Here is a 17,323-nt window from a genome sequence, read left to right as displayed (position 1 = left end):
TATGTTCAAGGCTCCCTATACCTCACATAAATATCGGAGAGAAATCTTTCAAAAATATTCTTATGAATGCAGTCAGATGGCTATGTTTAAGCCTACGCATATTTCCTCCATCATTTTCAAATGAGACCTGTTCTACCTTGATTTGTCTATGAAAAAGGGTTCATTTATTGATCTCGTTCCTCATGGAATCCACTCCATCCTCTCCCTCATGAGAGTAAATTGCAATTTCCCAATCTCCCAAAACCAAGAATTGCTTCTAAGCAGTTTTCTTTGTTGTTCCTCATCTATAGACAGACATTTTGCCAAACTACTTGCATAATTAAAGACAGACACGGAGAACTTTTAAGGAGGAGATATCTCGACCCTCNCTACAGAAGGTGAGATAGTCTGGTGAGGGCCTGGCAGATGTTTCATTATATGTGGGAAACCTTCATAGAGCTACCAAAAGGGAAAGGAGGGGGAGAATGAGTGCAGTTAAAATTTTGGACTATAAATTGCAAAATTAAGATTCAAGATAAAGTAGACAGAAATAGATAATCTAGATAGGTAATCTACATGTAGACCTTGCCTTACGACCCCAATTAAGCCCAGAATTTATGTTGCTAAGCAAGAAGTTTCTTAAGTGAGTTTTGTCCCATTTTACGACTTTTCTTGCTACATTTGCTAAATGAATCACTGCAGTTGTTAAATTAGTAACACGGTCGTTATCTGATTAAATAAGAACTCCTGTTAATGACCATAGAGCTAGTGTTCTGTAAAATCCCAAATTAACTCAGGTGAGAAGGAGAATAAGTAGAATAGGATAGGATAGGGTAGGGTAGGGTAGGGTAGGGTAGCGTAGCGTAGCGTAGCGTAGGATAGAAGAGAGGAGAGAAGAGAAGAGAAGAGAAGAGAAGAGAAGAGAAGAGAAGAGAGAATGGGAGAGGAGAGGAGAGGGTAGCGTAGGGTAGGGTAGGGTATAGGAGAAGAGAAGAGAATGGAATGGGATAGAATAGGGTGTGGTAGCGTAGCGTAGGGTAGAAGAGAGAAGAGAAGAGAAGAGCAAATGGAATGGAATAGGAGAGGAGAGAGTAGCGTAGCATAGTGTAGCGTAGGGTAGAAGAGAAGAGAGAAGAGAAGAGAAGAGAAGAGAGAATGGAATGGAATAGGAGAGGAGAGGAGAGGGTAGCATAGGGTAGGGTAGGGTATAGGAGAAGAGAAGAGAAAGAAGAGAAGAGAAGAGAAGAGAAGAGAAGAGAAGAGAAGAGAAGAGAAGAGAAGAGAAGAGAAGAGAGAATGGAATGGGATGGGATAGGGTAGGGTAGGGTATGGTAGTGTAGTGTAGGGTAGGGTAGGGTAGGGTAGGGTAGGGTAGAATAGAATGAGATGGGATGGGATAGGATAGCGTAGGGTAGGGTATAGGAGAAGAGAAGAAGAAAGAAGAGAAGAGAAGAGAAGAGAAGAGAAGAGAAGAGAAGAGAATGGAGTGGCGTGGCGTGGCGTGGCGTGGCGTAGGGTAGGGTAGGGTAGAGTAGAGTAGAATAGAATAGAATAGAATAGAATAGAATAGAATAGAATAGAATAGAATAGAATAGAATAACTTTATTGTTACTTTGAATGTACACTAATCGGTATACATTAAAATGAAATTTCATGGCATACAGCTCTCAAAGGGTCACCACATAAATATGACAAAAATAAATAAATAAATACAGAATTATTCCTATACTCACATATATCATATGACACAGAGAAACAACAGTCTAATTCAGGTTATGTATACATGTGCAAGAAAAACGAATCTTGCGAGTTTACCAGACAGATGGCCTAGGGAACAAAGCTATTAGAGAATCGGGGAGTCCTGCTAGAAATACTTCGAAACCTCCTCTCAGAGGGGAGCAACTGAAGCAGACCGTAAAGCAAGAATACTGCTACTTACTGCGTAACAGAAGGTGGTTAAAAAATTTAAGACATTAAAACTGGCTTCCATCAGCTTCACAAAGTCTTTGTCCTCAACAGAAAAGCGATGTCCAAAAGCTTGAGCACAGATGACATTGCAGACCGATTTCATGATGGGAAGGGAGGGGTCAAACGGCTGCCCTGAAAACAAAATTAATAGTCACATGAATTCTCCTTCTCCTGATTATACCAAAATTGAGGTGTCCGGCAGACCTTATTAGAAGAGGAAAGGTTGGGAGTCCTTATTTATTTTTGATAAACTGACTTTCTGTTGAGAATGTGAAATTCACAGGCTATAGCATAACCAACATCTTATGCCAAAAAAATTTCAATATTCTTGATTCCACCCCAGATTTCTTCCTCGCTGGAAAGTCAATCAGAATAAGCTGGAAGGGACCTTGAAGGTCTTCTAGTCCAACCCCCTGCTAAAGCAGGAGACTCTATACCAGGGGTAGGCAACCTTGGTTCTTTTATGACTCATGGACTTCAACTCCCAGAATTCCTGAGCCAGCATGGTTCAGTTTGGAAACCTCTCCCTTTCCCCTCAGCTTGGCTGGCTCAGGAATTCTGGGAGTTGAAGTCCACGAGTCATAAAAGAGCCTAGGTTGCCTACCCCTGCCCTATAGCATTTCAGACAAATGTCTGTTCAGTCTCTTTTTAAAAACCTCCAGTGATGAAGCATCCACAACTTCTGGAGGCAAACTGTTCCACTGGTTAAATGTTCTCACTCTTAGGAAGTTTCTCCTTAATTCCAGGTTGCTTCTCTCCTTGATTAGTTTCCGTCTTGCCTTCTAGTACTTTGAAAAATAGCTTGACTCCCTCTTCTTTGTGGCAGCCCCTCAAATACTGAAATACTGCTATCATGTCCCCCCTAGTCCTTCTTTTCTCTAGGCTGGCCATACCCAATTTCTGCAACCGTTCTTCATATGTTTTAGTTTCCAGGCCCTTAAGCATCTTAGTTGCTTAGCTCCTAGCCTCAACCACCATCTGTTCTTGAGCAGAAGTCGTGACTCCAGGAGGAGACCCAGATTACCAGATCATGCTCTGAACGTAGATTGTTAGACACATTATTAGGCTTATTACACATAAGAACATGTTCTGTAGTTAGACTTCAATAAGATGTTTGAAGTCTAAAGTCTCCTTTTTGATAAAATAGAACAGTGTGGGATAGAGGCTCCCGTTACCAGACAGATTTCCTGCTGGTTGTATAGTCAGAGCCAATCCTTAATAATTCTATCTCAATATGAAGAGTAATTTCCCCTGTGTGACGTGGCTAAAATAAGCGAGACACAATTTTGTGATGTTTGCCTTCTGGTGACCTGTCTGGTGTTAATGGCTCTAGTACAGTTATACTCAAGCCAACATCATCATCATCATCATCATCATCATCATCATCATCATCATCATCATCATCATCATCATCATCATCATCATATCACATACCCTTTTTATCTGCAAAGAATTCCACAAGCTGTTGGGCTTCCTCTTGGATTTGGGATTCCATGCCACTTTTCCCCAGTCCCAACTTCCTCATGGTAACAACACCAAACCGTCTTTGTTGTTTCCAGGTGTGACCGTTTGAAAAAATAATACCTAAAGCCATCAAGGAACACCAAAAAGGCATTGTTCACAAAAAAAACCCCAAACCACACATGCAATTTATGCTGCTGCACTGAAAAATCCATCACTTTCCACCCAGCTTTGATACTGAATAGTAATCTATGTCTTAGAAAATGTGGACAACCAACAATCCTTACAGAAAACATGGAGCTCTAATCACATGGAAAGCTTTGACTGATACCGAGGGAAGTGATATTACAGAATTTCACCTTCCCTGCATGAGAGATCTGTGGACACTTTTAACCTCGCAAATGCGCTATTGAAGTCCCACCTACTTTCTCTACGTTCAAGGCTCCCTATACCTCACATAAATATCGGAGAGAAATCTTTCAAAAATATTCTTATGAATGCAGTCAGATGGCTATGTTTAAGCCTACGCATATTTCCTCCATCATTTTCAAATGAGACCTGTTCTACCTTGATTTGTCTATGAAAAAGGGTTCATTTACTGATCTCGTCCCTCATGGAATCCACTCCATCCTCTCCCTCATGAGAGTAAATTGCTATTTCCCAATCTCCCAAAACCAAGAATTGCTTCTAAGCAGTTTTCTTTGTTGTTCCTCATCTATAGACAGACATTTTGCCAAACTACTTGCATAATTAAAGACAGACACCGAGAACTTTTAAGGAGGAGATATCTCGACCCTCTTTCTACCAAACTATCTAAACTTTGCTGTCTCTTGGTCCTCTGGACCCCTCCCTCCTGGGATTCCAGACTGGGCCTGTGACAATTCGCCACAGTCAACTCATCATGGCCAACTCACAATGGCCAAGTTGCCACGGCCATTTGCCACAGCCAACTCGCTGTGGGACAACTCGTCGTGCCACTTCGCCACAGGACAACTCACTGGGGGACAAGAGTTATACTAATATCAAAGAAATGGTGGGATAGAATCATTAAAGAAAGGATGCAAAAGGAGGGACAGAATGAAATGTGAATGGCAAAAATTAAAATATTTTTTATTTATTTTAAATAATTAAATAGAATTGTTAAATTGTCCCATAGTGAGTTCTCCCACGGCAAGCTGGCTGTGGTGAGTGGTCCAGCAATGAGTTGGCTGTAGTGAGTTGGCCATGGTGTGTTGGCCGTGGTGAATTGGCCATGGTGAGTTGTCCGTGGTGTGTTGTCCGTGGTGTGTTGTCCGTAGTGAGTTGGCCGTGGTAAGTTGGCCGTGGTGAGTTGGCCGTGGTGTGTTGGCCGTGGTGTGTTGTCCGTAGTGAGTTGGCCGTGGTGAGTTGGCTGTGGTGAGTTGGCTGTGGTTAGTTGGCCGTGGTTAGTTGGCCGTGNTGATCTCGTTCCTCATGGAATCCACTCCATCCTCTCCCTCATGAGAGTAAATTGCAATTTCCCAATCTCCCAAAACCAAGAATTGCTTCTAAGCAGTTTTCTTTGTTGTTCCTCATCTATAGACAGACATTTTGCCAAACTACTTGCATAATTAAAGACAGACACGGAGAACTTTTAAGGAGGAGATATCTCGACCCTCTTTCTACCAAACTATCTAAACTTTGCTGTCTCTTGGTCCTCTGGACCCCTCCCTCCTGGGATTCCAGACTGGGCCTGTGACAATTCGCCACAGTCAACTCACAATGGCCAAGTTGCCACAGCCATCTTGCCACAGCCAACTCGCTGTAGGACAACTCGTCGTGCCACTTCGTCACAGGACAACTCACTGGGGGACAAGAGTTACACTAATATCAAAGAAATGGTGGGATAGAATCATTAAAGAAAGGATGCAAAAGGAGGGACAGAATGGAATGTGAATGGCAAAAATAAAAATATTTTTTAATTTATTTTAAATAATTAAATAGAATTGTTAAATTATCCCGTAGTGAGTTGTCCCACGGCGAGTTGGCTATGGTGAGTGGTCCAGCAGTGAGTTGGCTGTAGTGAGTTGGCCGTGGTGAATTGGCCGTGGTGTGTTGTCCGTAGTGAGTTGGCCGTGGTGTGTTGGCCGTGGTGAGTTGGCCGTGGCGAGTTGGGCGTGGTGAGTTGGCTGTGGCAAGTTGGCCGTGGCGGGTTCGCTGTGGTGTGTTGGCCGTGGTGAATTGGCTGCAGCAAATTGGCTATGTGTAGACTACACTCCACCACATTCTTGATTTTTTTTACCAACCAGGTGTGACTGCCTACATCAGTGGTTCTCAACCTTTTTAATGCCGCGACCCCAACCGGTCGTAAGTCGAGGACTAAACCGGTCGTATGTCGAGGACTAAACCGATCGTAAGTCGAGGACTAAACCGGTCGTAAGTCAAGGACTACCCAACCGGTCGTAAGTCGAGGACTTTCCCTGCCCGGGAGCGCCGCGCATGCGTGGTTCCGCTCCCTGCGCCGGCCGAGGCATAGCTGGCAAGCAGCAGAGACGGAGCAGGCCGACCACCAGCTGGCCCAGCCCAAGGGAGGTAAGGCACCCGCCAGAAAAGGGGAAAAAAATGGCGGACAAAAAAAATGGTGGACAAAAAAAATGGCGGACAGCCTTGCTTGGCGACCCCCGTGAAATGGTCGATCGACCCCAAATGGGGTCCAGACCCACAGGTTGAGAACCACTGGCCTACATCCTCACTATATGGTTGAAAAATACAGAGCAATAGGTACTTCATATTTACTGGCAGATATGAAAGCTAAGGAAAACTTGGGTTTCTTTTCACGAGATGCTTCTCCAGACGTCACCAGGACAACACTACTGTGGTCCATGTTGATTTCAGTGCCACAGTGCAACAAGACAGAACAGAGTAACTCCCTGCAATTTTGACTTACCCTTGGTTTTGGTGATGTCTGAAATAAAAGGTGTCACTGGGCGATCAACAAAGACTTCTGAAGTCTCAATCAGTGCTTCTTTCACCGCTTGGTATCCAGAGAAAACAATCAAATGGAAACTGCCTCCCCAAAAAGAATAGATGTTCCCATAATGCTTTGCCAGCTGCAGTTTGGAACAGGGAAGAACAATGTTCTCTATTAATACACCTAATTGCAGACGAATATGAAACTTCAGTTTGTTTCCTATTTCTTGCCTTTTACCTTCCCTTTTCACATGATGTTTGTCCAGAACTCATCAGGATAACCTGTATCCAACTAATCAAAGAGAGGCCCAACCTCGAATTAAGGAGAAATTTCCTGACAATTTTGAACCAATCAGTGGTTCCGTGTCCAGTTCTCCCTGTTGCTTCTTGACCCGCATATAGGTTTCTCAAGAGACAAATAAGATGGTACGGTACTCCCATCTCTTTAAGAACTTGCCACAGTTTGTTGTGATCCACACAATCAAAGGCTTTAGCATAGTCAATGAAGCAGAAGTAGATGTTTTTCTGGCACTCCCTAGCTTTCTCCATGATCCAGCGTATGTTGGCAATTTGATCTCTAGTTCCTCTGCCTCTTCGAAACCTGATATTTAAGGTAACCAACCGTCCTCCTTTATGGAGGACAGTCCTCCTTTTGTAAGTTCTGTCCTCCCTCGAAAAGTGTCCTCCTACATGTCCTCCTTTTTGATATTTGAAGACTAATCTGCAGGGCTTTTTTTTCTCATAGAACGCTCAGAATGGCATTCCGGCACCTTTTTTTGATGGTTTTTTTTTCAACTTTTGCATGAGCTGTGCTACTCCCCCTATTGGCTTTCGAAAGCCAATAGGAATTGCTGCTGAGCACACCAAGACACCCGGCCGGTAAACTTTGCACATGCAAGTTGTCTGCAGCGAAGGTGAATTGGCAGGAACTTTGCACCCCTCCCTGCTACCCAACTACACCATCTCCTAGTTAGTTCCGAAGATACCTGGAGGAGACTGGAGCAGTAAGTTTCTCTTGATCTTCAGCTCTGCTAGGGCAATAATGGCTGCGGGCGCAAGAGGCAGGGGCGGCAGGAGTGCTGCGGGCGGGGGTGTGAGGGGCGGCAGCGGCCGGCTGCCCCCCGTGCTGTGGGAGCTGCAGGGCCCTCTCTACACAGGGCTGCGCAGGGTGGGCGGTGGTGCTGGCGGAGTGGCTGCAAGCGGGGTGTGTCGACAGCGGGCTGCCCCCCGGAGCCGGAGCTGGCACAGCTGGTGCTTTGGGAGCCGCAGGGCTCGCTCTACACGGCGGGGCAGCGGTGCTGGTGGGGCGGCTGCGGGCGGGGGCGCGGCGGGTGGTTGACCTTCCATGGGCCAGGCCAGCTTTTACGATATTTTTTTCTTCAATTTATTTGTGTCATCCTTTTCATTGTAAAAAAGTAGGTCACCTTACGATATTACAACTTCTTATTGTCTAAAAGAGACTTGGCTTGAAGTCCAGACTGTAGATAAGACTTTTGCAACCTTGGCAGATACCATCTGTGAGAAACCCAGCTGTGTTTTATACTCAGTGACGATATTATTTTCATTCTCTGATTGTAAAGCTTTTAATTTAACACACCACTAAGAGAACATGGAAGAAGATCAGGAACAGATTCTCTTTATGTTGAAAGCAATTTATGAAACTATTCGTACAGCTAATCATTAAGACCCATAATCATAGACTTTTTTTGACACTGGCAAAATAATGGCCACCTTAAAACACGATGGGACCACTGCCTGCTGCAGTGAAAGATTGAAAATATCTGTAACAACACAAGCCAACTCGTCTGCACATTCCCTAAGAATACACACAGTGATATTATCTGGGCCTGCTGCTTTCCAAATGTTAACTTTCTGCAATGTCCACCGGACAAAGGTAACATCAAAGCTAAACACTTGCTTGTTAAGATGGGAGACAGGGCTGCTAAATAGGACCCAGCCGTGTGCTGCAGCTGCCAAAAAAGCCAACACAGTGCTAGGCTGCATTAACAGAGGAATAGAATCAAGATCACGTGAAGTATTAATACCACTTTACAATGCCTTGGTAAGGCCACACTTGGAATACTGCATCCAGTTTTGGTCACCACNATGTAAAAAAGATGTTGAGACTCTAGAAAGAGTACAGAGAAGAGCAACAAAGGTGATTAGGGGACTGGAGGCTAAAACATATAAGGAACGGTTGCTGGAATTGGGTATGTCTAGTTTAACAAAGAGAAGGACGAGGGGGGGGACATGATAGCAGTGTTCCAATATCTCAGGGGCTGCCACAAAGAAGAGGGAGTCAAGCTATTCTCCAAGGCGCCTGAAGGCAGGACAAGGAGCAATGGGTGGAAGCTAACCAAAGAGAGAAGCAACCTAGAACTAAGGAGAAACTTCCTGACAGTTAGAACAATTAACCAGTGGAACAACCTGCCTCCAGAAGCGGTGAATGCTCCAACACTGGAAGATTTTAAGAAGAGACTGGACAGCCATTTGTCCAAAATGGTATAGGGTTTCCTGCCTGAGCAGGGGGTTGGACTAGATGACCTCCAAGGTCCCTTCCAACTTTATTATTATTATTATTATTATTATTATTATTATTATTATTATTATTATTATTATTATTATTATTATTATTATTATTATTATTATTATTATTACCAAAAAATGTGTTCAGCTCATTTAAAAAGTCTGTGTCGCCTTTACCACACAATGGAGCCATCTGGATGCCCTGCCACATATGCCTGGTGTTTGTTGAATCCTGAAAAAAGTTCTGAATTTTCTAACAATGGGCTTGTTTTGCTCCTTTTATGGCATTTTTCGAATTAGGTCTGGCTCTGGATTTAAAAGCCACATTCCATGATTTCAACACCTTGTGAACCTCATATGTCATCCACAACAATGTTTTTAAAGACACAGACATCCTCAATGCACTTTTGAATATATGCAGACACAGTGGTGGCATAATCCTCTACATATGTTGGTTATCTGTTGCCACGTCTTGAAACATACCCAATGCTTCTATAGCAGTGATGGCGAACCTTTTAGAGACCGAGTGCCCAAACTGCAACCCTAAACCCACTTATGCGTCGTCGGGTGCCGGGTGGGTGTGGCCCATTGGGTGGGCGTAGCTCATAGGGTGGGTGTGGCAGCGGTGGTAACGGCAGACTGGGTGGGACTAAAAAGTTCAATCAATCAATTCCAACTTTGCAAGTTCTTTTTTTTCCCCGCGAGAGGTTGAAATTGCCTGACTGATTGAACCTTTTTTTTTTTTTTTTTTGCACACGGTGGTGGAGGCCTAAAGCGAAAAGGTTTCATAAAACCCAGCTGAAGGGCTAGGACTGGGGGGACGGCACACGTGCCCATAGCTTCCTCGGATCATTAGCCCTCATCCTATGCACACTGTCTGTCTGTCTTTGTGTCTTTTGTTCTAATTACAAAAGAAACATACCTCCAACTGCAAAAACTTCAGAGCATTCTCTACGATTACCCAGAGTAGAAGCAAAATAACCTAGAGTCATTTTTTTCTAATTAAAAACAAAACATACCTCCAATTACAGAGATCAAAAGAGTCTCCTAAACCTCAGAGCATTCTCTACGATTACTCAGAGTAGAAGCAAAATAGCCTAGAACCAATAGGACATTATGCTCTGGGAAACCTTTGAAGATTGATACGAAAGACATGGAAAATATTTCCTTGTCAAATTCCACGGAGGAGCCAGGGAGACTGCACCATGAAAATCTTGCTGAGAAGCACCCACATTTTGGGATATATGCCGAATTATCTATTCTCAAAGGAATCCCTTTTTTGTGAGAGATGAGATTTAACTTGGACTGATGGAGATCAAATATATCCAATTACAAAAAAAACAAACCCAAAAACCCAGCAGTAAATTATTTCTGTACTATCTTTAATTATGGACACATTCACAAAACACCCTCCCCAACTTTCATTAAAGCCTAATAGATCTATTCACATAAAAAAGAAGCTGAACTGAAGAAGCTTCTTGGATGACAAGCGAAACGTCTTCAAGGAAAAAGAGTGTCCAGTTGTGTTTGGTTCTGACTATGCCGTATTGTTTGAATCCTGTCTGCTAATTAAGCACACAAGCTAAGGCAGGTGGTGTGTACACAACCACTAGTTAATAGACCGAACGTGATTGCATAAATTGAAATTGCTCCAAAGACAAATGTAGCTGATAAAGTGCTTAATTAGGGACAGAAAGATTCTAGTTCAAGTCCGTCCTTAACCATAGAAATTCTCAATCATTCTCTCTTGGGCAACCTCTCCCACAGGTCTCTCATGGGCCTCTAAATACCATAAACAAGAACAAATAAAACCATCAAGTTGCTTTGCAACTTCCCCTTGGATGAAATAACTGGATGAAATAATGCAAAAGGTGTACCTTTCTGAAAGTCCTCTCTGTATAGCCAATCCCCAGCAGCCGCCACAGACTTCCGACCACAGGAAGTGGGAAAGGCCCCGGTGGGTAGCGTTTGCGTGACCAGATCTGTTTCACATAGGAAAGAATCTGGCGTGGAATCCAAAGGATCAGAAGGAACAGTAGCTTCAACATCCTCCTTCCTTCTCACTCTCCAGTCTTATCGTCCGTTGCAAAACTGGTGCCTGGAATACTTAGCTCCGATTAATGTTGAGCAGTCATGTGATGTAGTTAAGGTAAATTAAGCACTGGTAAAATATGAGCTGTGGTGGCGCAGTGGTTAGAATGCAGCGTTGCAGGCTAATTCTGCCAACTGCCAGCAGTTCGATCCTGACCGGCTGAAGGTTGACTCAGCCTTCCATCCTTCCAGTAAAATGAGGACCCAGATTATTGGGGGCAATATGCTGAAGGGAGAGAAGTTAAAAGAATTACCACCCAGAGAAGCATAGAATCCTGTTTTTCTACCTGGAACACCGACATACAAACTAGCAAAAACCCTGCAGAGGAAACTCGAATACCTGGTCAACGACTCAAATCAATAAACTCCCCAGAACACTTTCTCCAATGCATCCAACATACCAAGATCAACAAGGAAGAAATTATGGTCTCCTTTGACATCACCACCCTCTTCCCCTCGATTGACATCAACCTGGCTAACCCAAACCATTCACCACCTACTCACTAAACACCTACCCACAAGGATGATGCTATACCCACCATACCTACTAGGATGATGCCACTACAGAATACTCCATGTCCACAGAAACCATCACGAAACTCCTGGATCTATGCCTCAACACATCCTTCAAAGTCAATGGGAAAATGTACAAGCAAGTACAAGGTACCCCAATGGGATCACCCATATCAGGCCTAATAACAGAAGCAGTCATGCAATGACTCGAATCCATAGCTCCACCCATCATCCAACCAAAATTCTAGGCACGCTACGTCGATGACACCTTTGTCATCATCAAATGCTCCCAAATTGAAGAAACACACCACCCACTTAACAGCATATCCCCTGGGATCAAATTTACATGCAAAGAGGAAACAGACAACAGACTCCCATTCCTTGGCACCGACATAAGGAGACTGGACAATGGGGAACTGGAAACCTGTGTCTACTGCAGACCTACGCACACAGACCACATGCTCAGCTTCACAAGGGACCATCCCACTGCACACAATAGGAGCTGTGTCCAGACCCTCTTCAGAAGGGCCAGGACACAGTGCAGCATCACAACACTAAGAAAAGCAGAAGAGAAATGGCTGCTGGATGTCTGTCATGCCTCCGTCCGAGCCTGACTCCGAGGAAGACATGGAGTTCCCTGTTGAAGCCCAGGAGGGGGTGGCTGTGGCTTCGGAGGACTGTAGGGAGGAGCAGGCTGAGGCAGGCCAGGGCCCTTCAGGTTTGGAACAGGGAAGACAGAGTTCAGGCGAGGAGCAAGGCCCCTCCCCACCTGATCCTAGAGCAAGGAGAGCAGAGAGGAGGAGAGAACAATGGAGGCAGGCTCACTTGCTCAGGAGGAGAGCGTCCCGCCCCACTCCACAAGGCATACCTGGGGATTAGGATTTAAGGAGACAGTGTGGGGTGGGGCATTTGAAACAAACGTGGGATCTTGAGATTGTGTTGATTTGTGCTCTTGTAACCTGGACACTTTGTATTCCGGACCAGTTTGTTTCCTGATTCACGACCACAAACTACATTTGTGATCTCTTTTTGCAGTTTGCAATTCGCAGTTCACAGGCAAGCTGAGAGTTAAAAGGACTCTTTACGTTTTCTTGTTATCTGTCTTGCCTTGAGAACAGTGTAAGCTTCCCTGGCTGTATTGTTTGAACTCGTGCCAGCATATGTGGGGGCTTTTGGGTGAACATTGGCAGTGATTAAAAAGACTATTGCTCTTGCCAGCTGATTGCTTTGCCTCTGTTCGGGGCCCTGGGTCATCACAATGTCTTTCTCTGCAATGGCTATCCCACGGGTCAGCAGCCTGCGGCTCCTGAGCCGCATGTGGCTCTTTAAGCCTTCTCCTGCGGCTCCCAGCCTCCTCCGCCATTTGCAGAGAGACAGAGAGAGGCACTTGCGCTTCCTCTCTCTCTCTCTCTCTCTCTCTATCTCTAAAAAAGAGAGTGGCCTCATGCTGTTCTCAGACAAGCTGACAAGCTTATTGGACGGGGCTCCTGCCTTTGCTTCATCTCAGCAGGAAGCAGCAGAAAGCAGCAGCTCTCTCTCTCTCTCTCTCTCTCTCTCTCTGCACAGCAGCCTCTATTTCTTTTTAATTAAACTCTTCAATCAAGCTTCCCCCCCCCTTGCACACGCAGGTTTTGTGGCTCCCAGTGTTTTCTTTTCTCTGGGAAATGGGTCCAAGTGGCTCTTTGAGTGTTTAATGTTGCTGACCCCTGGGCTATCCAAAACCTTTATATTCCGACACACAGCACCCAAACCACAACAAAACACACAGCCAACCACCACACAAAAACTAAACCTACCATACACAAAAGGGTGTTGGACATGACAGTCAGAATTCTCCAACCCCTAGGAATAGGAATATCCCACAAACCCACAGCCACACTCCACCAGGAATTATTCAGAACCAAAGACAAGACACAGAAGGAGGAAAGAAACAATGTAATCTACAAAATCAGCTGTAATGATTGCAACCAATTCTACGAGGGACAAACATCACGTCAATTAAAAACCAAGATCTACAAACACCGGCTGGCAGTCAAACGCCATGATCCCAAATCCTTAATCTCTACCCACACCAACACCGAACAGCACCAGTTCAATTGGAGCAACACTAAAATCATTGGCCACACTACCACCCACCATGCTCGTGAGTTCGTCAAAGCCTGGCACCCCACAAGCAATTCCATCCACAGACACATTGACCTACAATCAGCTTACAACCCCCTCAGAGTCCAAATCCACCTCACAGCCAACCAGAGACAGCACCAACCCTCAACCATCCCACGCAAGCCTCCTGTCAAGGTATTGATCTAACAGCTAACCAGCTTATGTAATGTAAGATGTTAGGTAATGATGAGAATGACTCAGCAGGGTTTGTGTCTCTTTAAGAGCCTTTGTATAAAAGAGAAGGCTCTGCTGATGTGTTCCCTCTCTCCTGTTTCCTGCTGTAATTGTGGTTTGTTGGATCCTGCTATATTAGCACATGTATGTATATTGTTCCTGGTGTATGATATTGTAGATAGTGTAAAATAAATCACCTTTTAATACAAACCACTGTATACTGTTTTTTCTCCTGGGTTATCTCAGTGCAATAAGACTGTGCACACTCTCACAGGTTATGGGCCCAGAGAGAGGAGAAACCCAGTGAAAGCTTGACCCAGAGCCAGAGGAGTTAAGGCTTGTGGTTTGTAGTGGTTTGTGGTGGTGGTAGTAAGCAACATGGACTCCGTCAGCGTAATGAGAGGAGGTTTCATAGTATCTCATCTGAATGAGACAAACTACCTCTCTTGGTGTCTGAAAATGGAGATGTACCTGCGATGGGAGCAGTTGTGGATGATAGTTACTGATCCACCTGCAGCCCTGGATGATGGGGATCGGAGAAAGAATGAGAAAGCATTGTCCAGCATAATCCTGAGTTTGGAGGATAGCCAGCTGACACATGTGAGGGGTCTCCAGTCTGCTAAAGAGTACTGGGAAGCTTTGCGCAGTGTGTACGTGAGAGAGACTGCGAGCAGCAAAGTAACGCTGACTAGAAAGCTATTTAAGGCCCAACTGAAACCGGGAGAGAGCGTGTATATGCATTTGCAGTCCGTGAGAAAGACATTCCTGTTTACTCCTGGGTTAGCTCAGCACAATAAGACTGTGCACACTCTGACACCCCCTCACTTGACACACCCACAGCTGACCCATCACAAGATCCATCACTTGACTCACCCACAGCTGACCCATCCCAAGACCGACTGACCACATGAAGCCCTTATAAGCAGCAGAACGCCAACATTTACCTCCCGTAAACTCCACTGAAGATGTTACCTACCCTGATAACAAAACGTTCAGAAACCAACCCACAATTTTGGAGAACGAACCACCAACCTCATAAAATCCTAATTCAGGATTCCAAGGAGATTAAATTATTGCACTGGAGTTAGGTTCACTAGAAAAACAAGATGCCAGAACAGATTGTTCTTATCGTATTTTCTTCTTAGAGTCTTGCCCAATTAATTGAGGAATAGCTTTGTTTTTTCTGTCTCAGAAGGAGAATTATGAAATTATGAAATTATCATAACTTTAGCTCAGACACGGTCTTTCTTGAACTGAGCATTTGGAATTATTGTCTCAATTCTAGTAGGATGGAATTTGTTGAGACTATAAATCAGGGGTCTTCCAACTTGGCCCTTTTATGACTTGTGGATTTCAACTCCCAGAATTCCTCAGCCAGCCTCCATTTTGGTTGTTAGATCTAAGACAGGGGTCTTCCAACTTGGCCCTTTTATGACTTGTGGACTTCAACTCCTAGAATTCCTCAGCCAGGCACGCTGGCTGAGAAATTCTGGGAGCTGAAGTCCACAAGTCATTAAAGGGCCAAGTTGGAAGACCCCTGCTATAAATAGTCCTGAAGTAATAATTTGCCGAAAGGTGACAAATATTTCATAAGGATCACCGGTGATCTGTTACAGTGCTTATGATTCAAGAAATTGAACACCATCCCTCAACTGATACTCTTTATTGGTAAGATTCTATAAATTGATAGAATCATACTAAGGAAGAGTATCTATCAGCTAAGGGATAAACTCACATTTGAAGAGATTGACTTTACCCAGAAGAGTTGGAGGAAAAGAAATCTTCTAGTAGTAAGTGATCACTGTCCCGATGGAAAACATACTATACTGTAGTACAGTGATGGCGAACCTTTTAGAGACTGAGTGCCGAAACTGCAACCCAAAACTCACTTATGCATCGTCGAGTGCCGGGTGGGCGTGGCCCATTGGCTGTGCATGACTGCAGTGGTAACGGCAGACTGGGTGAGACTAAAAAGTTCAAACAATCAATTCCAACTTTGCAAGTTCTTTTTTTTCCCTGCGAGAAATTGAAATTGACTGATTGAACCTTTTTTTTTTTTTGCACACGGCAACGGAGGCCTAAAGCGAAAAGGTTTTATAAAACCCAGCTGAAGGGCTAGGACTGGGGCGAGGGCGCGCGTGCCCACAGAGAGGGCTCTGAGTGCTGCCTCTGGCACCTGTGCCATAGGTTCGCCACCACTGTTCTAGAGTCTCAACATCTTTTTTACATCGTGGTGACCAAAACTAGATGCCTTATTCCAAGTGTGGCCTTACCAAGGCATTGTAAAGTGGTATTAATACTTCACGTGATCTTGATTCTATCCCTCTGTTAATGCAGCCCAGCACTGTGTTGGCTTTTTTGGCAGCTGCAGCACACGGCTGGCTCCTTTTTAAGTGATTGTCCACTAGGACTCCGAGATCCCTCTCACAGTTACTACTATTGAGCAAGGTACCCCCTATACTATATCTGTACATTTTGGTTTTTCTTGCCTAAATGTAGAAGCTTACTTTTTTCACCATTGAATTTCATTTTGTTAGATACATGAGTTTTATTAAACACATGAGTTCAATCTGAGCTGCCTTGCCCGAAGTATGAAAAACGTTATAGCGTTTCCAAAATGTCATCTGTTTCAATGGGGTTAGTCTGCAGTTGCAGTTACAGGTAGTCCTCGACCTATAACCGTTCATTTAGTGACCGTTCAAAGTGACAACGGCACTGAGAAAAGCGACTTAAGACCGTTTCTTATACTTAGGACCCTTGCAGCATCCCCAGGGTCACTTGAATAAAATTCAGACTCTGGGCAACTGACTCGTATTTACGACGGTTGCAGCATCCCAGGGTCCTGTGATGCCCTTTTGTGACCTTCTGTCAAGCAAAGTCCATGGGGAAGCCGGATTCACTTAACAACCGGGTGGCTAACTTAACAACGGCAGAGATCTATTTAACAATTGTGGCAAGAAAGGTGATAAAATGGGGCATAAAATTCACTTAACAATTGTTGCACTTACCAACAGAAATTGGCAAGGACTACCAGTACTTTATGCAGATCTCTTGGCTGTAGCATCTTGTACTTTGTTTTATCGTTAATCCGGAGATAATCATCAGCGATCTTAAGGTCTCTTAAGAACAATTTGTGACTGAGAGACCATTACTGCATTGTCAGCAAAGGGGAGAGTAAGCAGGGAAGGGTGAGAATCTGAATTTTAAACAGGTGCAGCTGGGGACTTCATTTAAAAATTAATTAAGGCAGGGTGTGTCAACTTCAGCAACTTTAAGATATGGGGACTCAACTCTCAAAATTCCTCAGCCAGGCTTCGGCCATAATTTTATTCATGGCAGCCAAACACACTTCTATCTCCCTTGATTTTGTTTTGTTTCGTTTTTTTAAAAAAACCCTGCCTTTGGTTTTCAAAAAAATTTGATTGGAAAAAGTCAGAAGACTGGATTTTATTGGATGCTATATTTGGGTTATTTTTTGTATTCATTCAATCTTGATCAAACTGGTTCTTAAAATTACCTC

The 17,323-nt window shown here is 44.2% G+C and overlaps 1 protein-coding gene across 1 annotated transcript; it reads right to left on the bottom strand.

Moving 5' to 3' along the window:
• Positions 1-342: 342 nt before the first annotated feature.
• LOC107302578 (cytochrome P450 2J5-like) lies at positions 343-11,043 on the bottom strand. Its single transcript, XM_015831695.1, has 5 exons — positions 10,740-11,043; positions 6,314-6,476; positions 3,382-3,531; positions 1,919-2,079; positions 343-438 (listed from the first exon to the last, which is right to left on the bottom strand). The coding sequence occupies exons 1-5, from the start codon at positions 10,908-10,910 to the stop codon at positions 343-345; spliced, it is 741 nt and encodes a 246-aa protein (XP_015687181.1). The 5' UTR covers positions 10,911-11,043.
• Positions 11,044-17,323: the final 6,280 nt, after the last annotated feature.

Source organism: Protobothrops mucrosquamatus, unplaced genomic scaffold (assembly GCF_001527695.2).
Source record: "Protobothrops mucrosquamatus isolate PMUCROS unplaced genomic scaffold, P.Mucros_1.0 scaffold_276, whole genome shotgun sequence".
Taxonomy (NCBI): domain Eukaryota; kingdom Metazoa; phylum Chordata; class Lepidosauria; order Squamata; family Viperidae; genus Protobothrops; species Protobothrops mucrosquamatus.
The sequence above is the reverse complement of the archived record's forward strand: the minus strand, read 5'-3'. Positions and strand labels throughout refer to the sequence as shown.